The 14,705-nt window shown below is 31.5% G+C and overlaps 1 protein-coding gene across 49 annotated transcripts in view; it reads left to right on the plus strand.

Moving 5' to 3' along the window:
• RIMS2 (regulating synaptic membrane exocytosis 2) overlaps nucleotides 1-14,705 on the plus strand; it is a 572,519-nt gene that overhangs the window by 291,800 nt on the left and 266,014 nt on the right. For 25 of the 49 annotated variants that reach the window (XM_070221638.1, XM_070221628.1, XM_070221639.1 and 22 more), the window contains 6 exons: nucleotides 865-1,073; nucleotides 2,580-2,699; nucleotides 4,843-4,942; nucleotides 5,863-5,986; nucleotides 7,650-7,696; nucleotides 11,228-11,340. In XM_070221638.1, coding sequence (XP_070077739.1) covers nucleotides 865-1,073; nucleotides 2,580-2,699; nucleotides 4,843-4,942; nucleotides 5,863-5,986; nucleotides 7,650-7,696; nucleotides 11,228-11,340 — 713 coding nt within the window. Of the gene's footprint in view, nucleotides 1-682; nucleotides 751-864; nucleotides 1,074-2,579; nucleotides 2,700-4,842; nucleotides 4,943-5,862; nucleotides 5,987-7,649; nucleotides 7,697-11,227; nucleotides 11,341-14,705 lie in introns of all 49 variants that reach the window. The other 24 variants (XM_070221631.1, XM_070221642.1, XM_070221652.1 and 21 more) reach the window with 1 other exon arrangement.

Consider the following 14,705-nt stretch of genomic DNA (forward strand, 5'->3'; position numbering starts at 1 on the left):
TTTATTTTTTATGACAATGCAATTTCTGAAAAAAGTTGAAAAATTATTTCAAAGTAATATTAAGTAATTTGTGATATTTAAGTAAAGTTTATTTTTACTAATAGAAATTGAATAAATCTGTTTTGTCATTTTTATACATAATTAATTTTTTGTGTAATCAATTCTTTTTAACTCCCCGAACTTTTTAGGAGGTTTCAGCATTTATAAAGAATATCATATTGTATTTCAGGAAGTACAGTTTAATTATCTTGGCTTTTTATTATAGTGGTATTGGCGAGCTGCTGTTTAATTTTTAAAATGCTCTTTTGTCTTTGGAGAACAAACTCATGTCTGTAGGCCGGAAAGAAGAAAACAGCATGAGTAACAGACATAGCTAATAGTCTTTTTCTTTTTCAGAATATATAATTTTTTCATTTCTATTCCTGTGTGTTATTAGCCTTTCTCTTCTTGCAGGACTTTTGTTCTATAGGGTCTGTCTAGAGTATAAAGACTTTATACTCTGCATTCCATAAATTTCACTCATTTGGAATCTTAGCTTTCTGTTGGTATGTACAGTGAGTGCTACAGATGAAGTTCTTGAAACCAGACAGGATCATACAGTTTAAAATGTTTGTAATGTCTTTGTCTGTCCTTTCTTTCGCTGTCTCCTTTACTGCACTCTTTGTCTGTCTGACTCTCACAGGAGACATGGATTACAACTGGTTGGACCATACGTCTTGGCATAGCAGTGAGGCATCCCCAATGTCTTTGGTGAGACATGTGGAGCCTTACTATTTACTTTCCGTTATCATTTCACTTTTCCTTTTTTTATTTATACCTTTGCATGTTTTCTTTTCTGTATTTTTTTTTATCCCACACCTGTAGGGGACAGTCAAAAGGGAAAAAGAAAAACTAGAGAGCAGGCAGTTTTGTCGGACTCTAACACCAGGTCTGAGAAACAAAAGAAAATGATGTACTTTGGTGGCCACTCTTTGGAAGAGGATTTGGAATGGTCTGAGCCTCAGATTAAGGACTCTGGGGTAGATACCTGTAGTAGCACAACCCTTAACGAGGAGCATAGCCATAGTGATAAGGTACTGAGATTGTGGAGCCTGCCTTTTAACCTGCTCATTTGGTCTTCGTTTGCTCTCTGTCACTCATTCAAACGGAACATAATAAAAGGACAGGACATTTCAAGGGTCAATGTAGCATTTCTTAAGGTGCAGAAAAGAAAAACAAAACCAAAACAAACAAACCAAAATACTTCTTGCTTGCTTTGCTGTTTTTGTTGTTTGACGGCATACCAAAAAAATAAATGAAATAAAAAATTAGGAACAAAGGAATGTTTTGTCTATGGTCGCATGAGAGAACTTTGTAATGTTAATATAAATCACAAATATAAAGAATTTTTTGGATTGGCTTATTTGATTGCTTGCATATATTTTCCTTGGGATGAAAATTAAATTATTAACAGTTTGAATCCCAGGCAAAAGGGAGATAATTGGGTCTGTTTGCACAGAAAAAGTTGTTTTTCTTTTTTCCCTTTCACTGTCATTTTGCTCTTTTGTTTTATTGTCATAGCATTATAATGTAGTAGTAATTAGTATTAGAACCATTGCCATTTGCTTGGGTATTTATTATTTTTGCTTTGAGTGTAGTGAGACTTTTGAAAATTTTTACCATATAGATGTGATTGACTGGAACTTGTCTTTTGCCTGCTAAATTTTGCATGAAGATGTGCATGTTCCTTTTAGATAACTGTGAAACTGTGATTACACAAATCACTTACTTTGTTATTTGACATATAATTCGTAATGGAATGGTATCATGAGTTATAAATGACTTGGTTATGCCCTGAGAAAGAGATAAATTCCTAATATTTTCAAGGTTATTTAATAATGAATACCATTGGATTATCTAATAAAATTAATTTACTAAATAGATCAAAGACCTGAAAGCATCAATCGATGAACTTCCAAAAAGTGACAAGTATAATCTATCCTGACCTTTGAATTAGGCCTATTTCTCCCGTACAGATTCAGTTGAAAGTTATTGGGGCTTATGTATTTTTTATAATTTTAATCTAGGAACCTATTTCAAGAAAACCCTCATCATAGACTCAAATTTTATGCTTTAATATAATTTGACCTTTTAACTTTTACTCGAGTCTTACTTTATTAGAGTAAATTCTTTTTACTCTAGAGAAGATTAAATTCTCATTTTTAAATGAGTTCAGTTGCACAGAATTTCAATCTATCTTTTCTGCCTGTGAATTTTTAGTTAATCTCCAGCATATAGCTAATTAAATTAGTTTGCATGTATTTTAAGTTTTTTAGATTTTGTAGGATTACATATATAACTTCAGTATTATGTCAGAGCACTGTAAGAATTTGAAGCAATTGGACTTTGAAAAAAATTGAGATTATAAAATTGAGGTTATAAGCATAATGTAGTAAGCCCTTTTGATCACTGTTTTGAATGCAAACTGGTTTGTGTAATCATAACACTTCGGAAATCTGAAGTTTAGAGAGATTGTACGATAAGGGGTCATTTGTCATAAAAGAACATTAATTTTTTTGTTTGTCGATGTAATATGTCAGCACCCTGTGACGTGGCAGCCATCTAAAGATGGAGATCGTTTAATTGGTCGCATTTTATTAAATAAGCGTCTAAAAGATGGAAGTGTACCTCGAGATTCAGGAGCAATGCTTGGCTTGAAGGTATGTGATGAAATACATGAGATTTTGGTTCTATACTCCTTTCAGATGTATCAGAAAAGCAAATGATATAGTAACTCTTTTTATTACACCAATTTAGTGAGGTTTCTTTTAAGTTTCAAGACTTTCCAAATATTTGCACTCATTATCCAAAACTTTTTCATTTTCCAAGTATTATTTAGGAAGTTGCCATTATTCTACAATAATACTTGTATATATAATTTTGGAAAATATAGTTTGAGTTATATACTTGAATTCTAAATACAGCACTCAAACTTATTTTACTATACGGTTTGTCCATTTAGTCTGTATCTGTTTATAGTCTATTAAAATCATAGTTTTATTCGGTTACTAAATATGCAAATGTGGGAAATGTAATATATGTATTTCATAAGGATATAATTTCTGTATTAGTGTAGCAAAATGTGTGTCTGTGTGTGTATTTGTGTATATGTGCATGTGTGAGAGAGAGAAAGAGAGACTACTGTTTGAAGTCTGGAAACTCACTTATGTGAGGAGATTTAACATAAATGTTGATTTATAGTTTACTGTAAAATATCAGACAATTATTTGGTAAGTACAGCAAATAGAGCTCTGTTTGTTTTTTGTGCATCTATATGGTGAATTAAAACCTGAAATGAAAAAAGAACAAATGTTTTAGAGTTAAGCCATTGCTACAGAAGTTGTCCTGTAGAATACAGTAAGTGAGAGATAGAAAACTTTGGGTGTAAGTGGAGTTGGGCAACTAACCATTATTGGGTGGCTGCCATATTGCTGGTATTTATCTGAGCATTATACATCTATCATGTTGTTTAACACGCGCAACAGATAAGAAAGAGGCTGCAAGAAGTGGTGTAATTTGCCCACAGTCAAAGATGGTAATGAAAGTGGGATTTAAATCCAGATCTGGCCAGTATAGCATTAGAGCAGTGTAGTATAGAGCTTAGGAAGTCTTGGTTTGATTTCTAGTTACAGCAATTACTTCTACGTGACACTGGGCAACTAAGCTTCTCTTAGCCCTCAGACTCCTTGTCTGTACAATGGAGATAATACTACTTACTGAGTAGTTATAATAAGATTAAACAAAGCAATATACAAACATTTAGTACTGTGCCTGGCACTCTATAAGATTTCAATAATAATAATTATAGTCAGTAATATTAATTATTATTATTAAAGTTTATCAAGGCAAGAAAGTTTTTAAATATTAACATCGGGGTGTCAGCCCATAATATCTATACATTTAATTTTCAGAATCAAACATAAGAATAATTACTTAATGTTAACTGAACTGCAACTGAGTGTAATTCACTGCAATTTAGGAATAAATACATGGGATAAGATAAATTAATGCTTTATGAATTCAGTTATCTTCCACTCAATTTAGAAGAGAAAAAACTACTTTAGTCAATGAAGTTAGTTACTATTATTTGCTTAACTTCCTATAAAGTTGATATATTTATTAAATGGCAGTTGATGAGAATCAAAGCAATAATTTTGTAAGAAGTCAGTCTTACAGGTACACATATGACTCCACAGCATTATTGCTAACATTTGTTTTTTCTTTTTCTGAAAGACATATATTAATAGAAACATAAAAATAGAAAAATTAGGATGCACATGGTCTAAAGTTTACATTAATTCTGATGAGATTAAGTAAATTCTGTAATTTTATCAGGAAAAAAATCCATCATTATGCACATTATCAATGTGACTAAGAGATTTCTAACGAAATTTTGGTAGGATATCATAATTATAGTAAAAGTAACAAATATTTATATTTTTATTTTATTTGAAGCCTGTAACTAGAAGTGTTAATTTAATTATACAGTACTGTAATAACGTGTTTTTAGAAATGACAAAAGTAAGAATTCTGTAATAAAGATAGAAATTACAAATTAAGTTTTTTCTAAGGTATGGAACATTTTCAACAAATAGATTAAATTGTAAAACATTTGGAATATGTAAAGAATTCACTCTGGGGACATGTACTCAGTTCCTAATAACACTATATTATTTAAAAATTATTTTTAGTGTATTAAATTATAGTTTTTAGTTCCAAATTGTCTAGTTATTTTTTCCTTGTATCTTCAACTATGTTCATTTCAACAATATGCCTTTTTTAACACGTTCCTCTTTTAAACAGGTTGTAGGAGGAAAGATGACTGAATCAGGTCGGCTCTGTGCATTTATTACCAAAGTAAAAAAAGGAAGTTTAGCTGATACTGTAGGACATCTCAGACCCGGTAGGTTTCTATCTTTGATTATTTACATTTAAACTCTTAAACTTGAGTAGTTACAGAAAGCTGTCCTCATTTAGAAGTGGTTTGGCCAGTAACGAAGAGGTAACCTAACTTAAATTAAACCTTTGTTCATTAGCAGAAAGGCGTAACGTTTCTTGAATCACATCAGATGAAAAGATTTTTGTATTTATTCATCTTATTTTTTTTGCTGATGAAAGTTCCTGGTCTGTGTCTAGTATTAATCTATTTTATTTTCCATAAGCCTTCATTTTCCTTTTTAAAAAACTCCAGCATAATTTAGGAAACAAGCTTTATTTTAGGAAATATGTATTTCCTAAAATATATCACTCCTTATCTCTTTGGTAATGGATGCTATTGGAGAGATCCTGGAGTGCCCTGGAGAGGAATTCATTAAGATGCTAAGTATTAAGTCTTTTACAAGAGAGTTTAGACAAAGTGCTGAGATGCATATATATTGAGAAACCTAGAACACAGAGTCACAAAATCTTTGAAGAGGCAACTGATCTTGACAGTTTCTAGAATTAGAATTTCTATCAAGAAATCATAGAGAAAGAAGTGACATCACCAAGATGGTAACATAGGTCGTTCCTAACTTCTCTGCCCCTCGCAAGAACAACTAACAGCTATTCATGGACAAGACATCACTGAGAAAATCATAGAAAACACAGAAGATAACTTTCATGTAATTTGTCCTCTGACACTTGTCCTTTTGGGTGAAATATACTAATCATCCTGGTCATCAAATTTTATGCCACTGGAGCTGTTCTTCGGCATATTTTTTATTCCATAATGGTGATTTTATTCTATGGAGTTCATTGCCACTTAAGATTGCTTTTGTTTCAAATGCATTTTACGGGATTAGTTTTTCTTTCTGAGATTATCATTACTGACACACACAATAGGTGATGAAGTGTTAGAATGGAATGGAAGGCCATTGCAAGGAGCCACATTTGAAGAAGTATATAACATCATTCTGGAATCCAAACCCGAACCACAAGTGGAGCTTGTTGTTTCAAGGCCTATTGGGTGAGTTGGTTTCGTACATGTATAAAGTTGACTATTAGTAAACAATTTGTAATGTGCAATCCAAAAATGTCTGATTGTTTTATAAAAATAAATAATTTTGAGGACAATGCTCTTTTCTCCTTTATTAAAAGTACCTCTTCAAAAATCATGACATCTCTTTATCTGATCATGCTAGAATATACAATTACAAAAGAAGAAGAAATATTTAGGTGTTTATTATTTCTATTATTTTCATAGCTTAGTAGACTACTAAAAGCATTAGTAGAAGGGGACTATATTAGCAAGTACTTTTAAAGGAAATGTCGTGAACTGTTGGTTCTCTACATTGTAAAAATGAGTATCAACTATATTCTATGAATTTTACATATTTGTTTCAAAATGGAGATTTCAACATAGAAAGGAGAGGCCTAATGGCATAGTATTCCCAAATAGAAGGAACAATTTAAGGAAAAATATAACATCTTTAAGGAAACAGACAAAAAATAAGCAAGTGCCAATTACTCTTTGGCTTTTGTAATTTGTTACAAAATTTATGGACAATTTTCAGAAGTTGGCAATAAATATAATCCTTTGTTTCTATATTATGAGAATTACTCATTAAATATCAGAGAAGTATTTCCTTTATAGAAGCTTATTTTCTAAGCCAATGTAGAAGGTATACTTATAACTAAAGAAAGCAATAAAAAATATAAGTTGACAGTGAATTATTACATGTATGTTCGGAGTAAGAGCATTCTAGGGTGGAGGATATAGAAATTATTCTTTATTGTAGAATACTAATGTCCAGTTTTTATGTGTTCAGGAAATGATTGGACTATATTATTTTGATCCCTATTTATCCTGGAGAAAATGACTTAAGTTGGTAACAGTTTTTGAAATGTTCCTTTCAAAAGTAATGAATCTGGTACATGAAATTGTATCTATTTTTCATCTTGTCTTTTCATAGTTTTGTAATGTGGTAAAACCACTGTATCAGCTTAGTGTATTAACCAAATATATTTCTTGGTGTTAAGGATCCACTAATCATATTTTTATTTAATGTCTTAAATATTCTTTTATGTAATTCTCTGAATGATTTTAACCATTACTATCTAACCATCGTGGCAAATCTCAAAGAAAAAGAAAAAGGAGTATGTATTTTTGGTGTAAATGAAGTTACAAGGTACTTTTGTAAATCCCAACAAGAAACATGTTTGCATTTTCCTCTGGAGTTATTACATTTAAAAATTTCAATCACAATCTGAATGTTTTAATTTTTGTTTTGTAGATATTTTCTTTGAATTTTAATGTTATTGATTTAGAACAACAGCAGGTAAAAATAAAGCGTAGAATAGAATTAAAATGTTTCTATAAAACTTATCTTGTTGAATACAGAAACTTTTTAGAATGCATAATTGTTTAGTGAGGCACATAGAAAATAAAGTGTATGTTTTTGCAAATATGAATTTTAATTCAATTTAAGTAGTTGGAGTTAGCCCAGAATACTTTTATTAGCAATAAAGTACTATGAATTTTGTTTTCTTATTTATATAGTGCTGCCATCATACACATTTTGTTCTTTTTACACTGCCATGTTATAATATAGGTTGATAATGATCAAAATAGCAGTTGCATTAATTTTTGCAACAATTTCTTGTTTTCTTTTTCTTTTCTATCATTTCAGAGATATACCTAGGATACCTGATAGCACACATGCACAACTGGAGTCCAGTAAGTTTCTTTTATTCTAGAAGAAAATGTTATTAGTAATGTCATTCAACAGGGATCAAATGAAGTGTTTTATCTGTTAATACAAAATAAGAAATGCAGTAATCTTGTTATTAAATATATCATATAAAGATGAAAAATTTAGTATTATTTCTTGTCATTGTGAGAAAAGTACAAAAGTTTATAATATTTGAAGACAATTTTTTTAACCACATCTTAATTACTGTGTATCTTTAGATAGCTTTATTAAGGTATATTACAATAAACTGTACATATTTAAAATGCACAATTAGATAAGTTTTGACATACATGTGAACCTATCATCACAATAAAAAATAACAAACATACCATCACTCTCAAAAGTTTCACTTTCTACCCCCCTCAAATTTTCCCTGATTTTAAAATGTACTGCTTTGTAACCTAACCCTCAGTTAAGTGGGGAAATACTTGGGACAATCTAGTGAATAATTATGTATATTCTAATTTACGTTTTTAGAAAATGCCATAATAGTTCTGATTTAACATTAGAATAGTAATGGAACAATACACGTATAAGTTTAAATAATGTTAAATACACACTTTTTATTACTTGTGTTTGAGTGCTATTTCAGATGTAATACAAATGAATTTTTTCCAGTGAACCAAATTTCTTTTTTGATTGAGAGTAGCAGGTTGCAATTTGAAATATGTTGATCAGGATAAACCACATTGAGAAGGAAGGATTGGAGCAAAGATTTGAAAGAGTGGCTATCTGGGGGAAAAGCTTTCCTGGTTCAGGGACCAGCTGTGCAAAGGTTCTAAGGCAGGAAAGCCTAAGATGCATTTAAGGAAAAGCAAGGAGGCCAGTGGGGTTGCAACAGAGTGAGCAAGGGGAAGAATGGTAGGAAGGAGGATTGGGGTAATGGGCAGCCAAGTTGTGTAGACTTTACAAGCCACTGTAAAGACTTTCAGTTTTACTCTGAGGGAAACCAAGAGCTACATAGAATGGTTTTAAGGAGAGACTTATGTTTTAAAATCTGGCTACTATGTGGAAAATAGATTAAATGGAGTCAGGAATGAAAGCAGGGAGATCAGTGAGAAGACTGTTTTAGTGTTTTTGTTGTGAGACGATGGTGACTTAGTCCATGGTGGTAGCAATGAAAGTGTTGAGAAGTGGTCAGATTCTCTACACACACAATAATTGAGAATATACTATTAAAATAGGTATTTTCTTTTATATTACAATTATGAGTATAAATTTCAAAAAAATCTTTACCAGAGAGGTGAACTCCTTTTGGAATGGCGTAGCTCTTCACTATAAAATATGGTCATATGGCCTATTTGACTTAGTACTTTTGGCTAGGTGTTAAATCATTTTATCCAAAATAATATTACGATCACATGAAACTATAACATAGTAAGTACAAGTGTAATGATAATAATAATCATTATGTATATTGATATTATCATCATCATGATTGCTCCCATTTTATTGAGTGCCTGAAACTGTGCTTGATGTTGAACCTACATTGTCACATTTAGTTTCTACAACAATCCTATGAAGTAGGTAAAATTTTTATTCACTTATGTTACATCATTGTGATGTTATGTGAGCAGTGTGGAACCCTTTATCTTGTTACAGCTATTTAAGAAGACACAAGGCTACAATTCCAAAATTGTTCCTGAGGAGACAGGGGTCCTTTCTCAAATTAGGTTCAATCCTTTATCCTTTAAACGTTGAAGAATAAATTTCTCCAAGGCCCAATTCTTAACCCTCTGTCCTTAGTTCCTCAGTAAATTCTTCTCTTCATATGGTTTTGATTGCCATACGACTCCTGAGTTTACATTATCAGAATGCTCTATCATTGTCCCTTCATCCCTGAGTACTTAAAGAATATGTTCTAGGGGCCAGCCCGGTGGCCGAGTGGTTAACTTCGTGCACTCCGCTTCGGTGGCCCAGGGTTTCGCTGGTTCGGATCCTGGGCGCGGACATGGCACCGCTAGTCAGGCCATGCTGAGGCGGCACCCTGCGCAGCACAACCAGAGGCACTCATAACTGGAATCTACAACTATGTACTGGGGCGCTTTGGGGAGAAAGAGGAAAAATAAAATCTTAAAAAAAAAAAGAATATGTTTTCTTAAGTGTCTTTCTGTTACTTGAAGCTTAACATGTATAAAACTGAGCTTATTTCTTACTATAAAGTCAGTATTCTTTCCATTTCTAAATACTATAAAAAGTATCACCATTACTTCTGATTCCAAGACTTGGAGTTTCCCCCTTTATTTTACACCGTGCTATACTCTCTCTGGAGGTGAATTTTATCCACTTGTGCCTCCAATTAGGGAGACACTTTACAGTTTAATTTCTAGTGGTACTGTCTACTCAACATTTTGTCTCATCCATATATCCAGTTACCTGCTTTACATCTCCCCTTAGATGTCTTGGAGGTGTCACAGGATCACTGTGTTCCAAATTAACTTCTCCACCCCTTCCCTCAAACACAGGACTTCTCTCCAGTGTTCTACGTCCCATGGAACGTCAGCACTGTCCTGGGCAGAGAACAAGACAGAGACATAGGGGACTTTCTTGACCCCATGTCTCATCATAAGACTTGAAATCTTAATGTTTTCCCCCCTCTTCCCTTTATCTCTCATATCTAGTTATTTTTTGAGCCCTCATTTTCTTATTTTGTGATATTGTCTGAATTCTCTCTTTCCATTCCATTTTTGCAACTATTCCTATTGTTATTTTATTGAATTCTACTTGTTCTTAACTCTTTTCCATCTTGCTCAATTGAATCTGCACTTTAAATAAGTGGTAAAGTCATCTTTCTCAAATGCAATTTTATTGCCCCACTCATAAGAGCTTAGCAGGGATACTTTGTTAATGCTAAAATGCGTAACCCAGAATTCCAGGCACTTAATTCCCCCAGTATCCCAATACCCCCATTTTCATTAATTTTCTGATTTGTTCCTTCCCCTCCATAGAAATAAATTCATACATATAACTTCTGGGTACTGTGGTTCTGCTTTTTCTACTATTCTGTATCTTTTTTCATAGCTCTTCTCTTCCTTTCTGCCTTTATAATTCCAGATATGGTTAAAAAAGTCACTTATTGAAAACATTTCATAATTAACTTTCTAGTACTTATGTTTCGAGCATTACAAGTTTAGATCATCTTCAAGTTGCTGTATTGATTTACATTTTGGCTTTTCTTCCCTAAGTTTCTATTTTAAAATTTTCTTAATATCTTTTTGCAAGATATGAGTTTAGCACACATAGCAGACAAAGTAACTAGGCCCTGAGGTAGAGGTCTGTCTCTAGTATAATTGGCACAGAAAATGATTCACCCTTGGTCTTAAGAGAATCCGTAAGCTGCACTTAGCTTAAAAGAAAAACCCCTCTCAGTGTATTTGAAACATTGTGGCTAAGAAAATGGTCTGTATAATGACGTTTTGTGGACATTTAAAAAATAATTTAAAAGATATGTGATAAAGATTATTAAATATTAATGAAGAGTCGTTATTATTCTTCATGTATAATTATCATTTCAGGTTCTAGCTCATTCGAATCTCAAAAAATGGATCGTCCTTCTATTTCCGTTACCTCTCCTATGAGTCCTGGCATGTTGAGGGATGTTCCACAGTTCTTATCTGGACAACTTTCAGTATGTAATCACTAAATTAATTTCTCTTTTTGGAATATCAAGTAGTGTTTTTACTATATGATGCTAGTTTTTAGTAAACCAAGTTTTTCTTAGAATATAATTTGCTTTTAACCATCAACTTTTTCATTCTTAGTAATTTTAATTCATTGAAATTCAATTTTAATTATTTAGTGTAGTGCTTTCTTTATTAAAGTTAGTTTTTCTGGAATTTAATGAGAGTTAGAATTTGTGAAGGTACCTAAAATCTTTTTTACCTTAGTAATTTTATTCCAAAATTCAAGCTCATGATTTTGCTCAATACCTTAAAATGACTATAATTTGTCATCGACTTTTAAGAGAAATAAAAATGCTACAGTGTACAAAGATGGTGTATTTAAGATAAAGTAAATATTTATATAGTCTTTCCTGCTTTTCAAACTTAAGGAAATTTGGGGTGAATTTCATAGTAATCATTGGGGTATGAATATTGTTCTGAAATGCTTTTGTCAACAGGCAAAACTAAGTAAATGGGGAAATACATAATAGATTACTGAGTACATCAGGTAATTTCATATTAAGTGATCCCTAATTTGAACATTTTATAATGAAAGTTAGTATTTCAATTATGCATTTTATGTCCATATTAGAAGAGCTTTGTGAATGTAAGCCCTCACTTTTTATTAATTTCTTCAGTTGTCATTCTCTTTTTAAACCATTTAAGTATATTAAAATACTAAAATTTATCCAGTTACATTTTAGAAACATACAGGTTAATACGGACAGTAATACCAGGGAATTACTAAACTGGAAATTTTGTGAGTGTTAAGAACTATTTAGATTCTCAAAATTCAGACATTGAATTTTGGATAAAAGATGTTGTGACTAAAAACTAAACTATTCTCTTAGTTTAGAGTAAATTGTACTCTTAAAACTAATATTTTAAGAGTAATAAAAAAAGCCTTTTGTTAAATCCGGTACGAAATTTCTCTTTTTATTTTTTTGGGAAAGGGAAGGTTGATTTTTGCTGAAGAATTTTCATTAATTAAAAGGAGATATAGGAAGTATATACAAAATTAGCATATTAAAATTATTGAAAAAGTCATTAGACGTGTCTGTTCTAGGACTATTTTAATTACAAAAGTGACAATAACAGAAAAGTTATGCAAGAAAGAAGATGAGATACTATTAGGAGATTGTAAATGTCTTACTAAAATGATTTTCTTCTCTTTATTATTTTCTTTTCCTTTCTCTTTCATAAACAGAGTGGGCTTTTTCATTTGAGGACAGTGGTCTTTTTTCCATTTTCCACACTAAGTAGTGTCTTTCTACTTATTCTTGTACATATATTGACAGCACAGATGTTGTCATTTATGCTTACAAATGTTATGTGTATTTTCTTCCTCCATTTTAGAAAGTGCTAATAAATGTTAGCTGTTTATTTTATTTTATTTTATTTTATTATGGCTCTATTTAATTAGTTCATCTGTAAATAATACTCTGGGTGGCTGAATGATGCTTGCACATAAATAAATCTGTGTGTGTGTGTGTGTGTGTGTGTGTGTGTGTATGTAGTTGGCTTCAGTTGGAGGAGGGAGCGGGAGTTAGACTTCCTTAATAAGTAAGTACCACTTTGTTACCTCCTTTGAAATCCCAAGGCCCTATTAGAAACTGGACTAGGAGGGGAGTGTGAAGAGCACAGTGCAGACATTTAGAGAAATTTTAAATTGAACTGTTTTTCCTCATGGTTCAAAATGAATACGGTAGAAAGCTAAGACTGTTAAATATTTTGGGGGAAATGTAAACTTAAGTTTTGCTTCTAAATGTCTATGTAATAGTGTAAAGTTATAGTATTTAGATTTATAAATGATATCGGTTTAAAATCCATGTAATTGTAATTTAAAATGTGTACATTTTATCATTTTCTTATGATTTGGAAGGGGTATGTTCCAGTAAGATAATATTTATAATACATATTTGTTGTGTTAAATCTAGAAAGTACAGATAAATAAAACTTAAAAGTCACCCATAATCCTACCATTAAGATATAATCATTCACTACATATAAATTTTCAATCAAAACTGTAATAAATCTGTGTATACTATTTTGAAACCTGCTGTTTCATTCAGCAATATATTGTACTTTTTTCTTTAAACCTTTTTCTCTAAAAATTTCTCTTAAAATGATTTTAGTAGCTATTTAATACTCCATTTTAACGTGATTTGCTCTTATAGCCTATCTTGCTTGTTTCTAATTTATATTGTTATAAATAATGATGCCATGGAAATCCTTGAATGTAAATCTTCCATATTTAGTTAGAACAAAATTCTTTTGTTGGGCTAACTTTCCAGAAGTAAAATTACAATATGAAAGGAAAAAGAACAATTTTAAGATTATTGAAATCTATTGCCCAGATTTTCCTTCAAAATGTCTTTCCCAAATTAAACTGTAATTATTTATTCAAGAAGTAGACGTTAAGTTCTGACCCCAGGTGAGCCATAATACTAGTAGCTGGGAATACAACAGTGAATAAGATAGACATAGATTTTACTCTCATGAAACTTAATTTTATATTCATTCTTTGCATGCAGGAAAACATAAGCAAGATACCCTTATGGATATGGTATTTCCTCTTATATTTAACCCTATTTCTTCCAACTGGAGACAATTTTGGTTTGCTCTAATGATATAGAGGTTGAGAAAGTATGTGTCCACATATATGACCCTTCAGGAAAACCCCTTGGAAGTCGCAAGGCAACATTACAATTCCTATATCCTTCTACTTTATCTTTGGGCAGTTTTGCTTTTGGTGAAATTTTACTTGGGCTCACAACTCGCTTGCAAAATCATGACATTTCTAATGCCTGAGAACAAAGATAATTTGTATAGTGTGTGAGCTGACCTTTGTTAATATATTTATGTCAGTTCATGGACTGATATTTTCTCAAATAGAAAATACGCATATAATGCAAATTGTTGTTTAAACTTTCATGCTCAAGGCTCTTAATGATTTTTAAAAGTTTATCCAGTGTGTTTCCTCTCCATGCTTGAATTGTGCTGCTGCTTGTTATTATTGTAGGGCATAATTATGAAAGCTCCATTAATGTATTTGGTGAGAAAATCTGTGTGAGCTCAGGTTTATGACATCTGAACTATATGTTAGCCTTTTCAGTGTCACCACTCCCGCATTTTAATTCTTTTTAAAATTTGAGATTTCTGTAATTTAGCAGTTTCCTTCTTCAGAGGATCACTTTTGTAATCTTCTCAATATTTAAAATTATTTTGCAGTTTTTGGCTAGTTTTTTGATAGAATGTTAAGATAAAATATAGCCTTCAACTCTTCTAAAAGTGAGAAATGGCTCAGAATTCTTTTTATAGGAACACACTG

This window comes from Equus caballus, chromosome 9 (assembly GCF_041296265.1).
Source record: "Equus caballus isolate H_3958 breed thoroughbred chromosome 9, TB-T2T, whole genome shotgun sequence".
Taxonomy (NCBI): domain Eukaryota; kingdom Metazoa; phylum Chordata; class Mammalia; order Perissodactyla; family Equidae; genus Equus; species Equus caballus.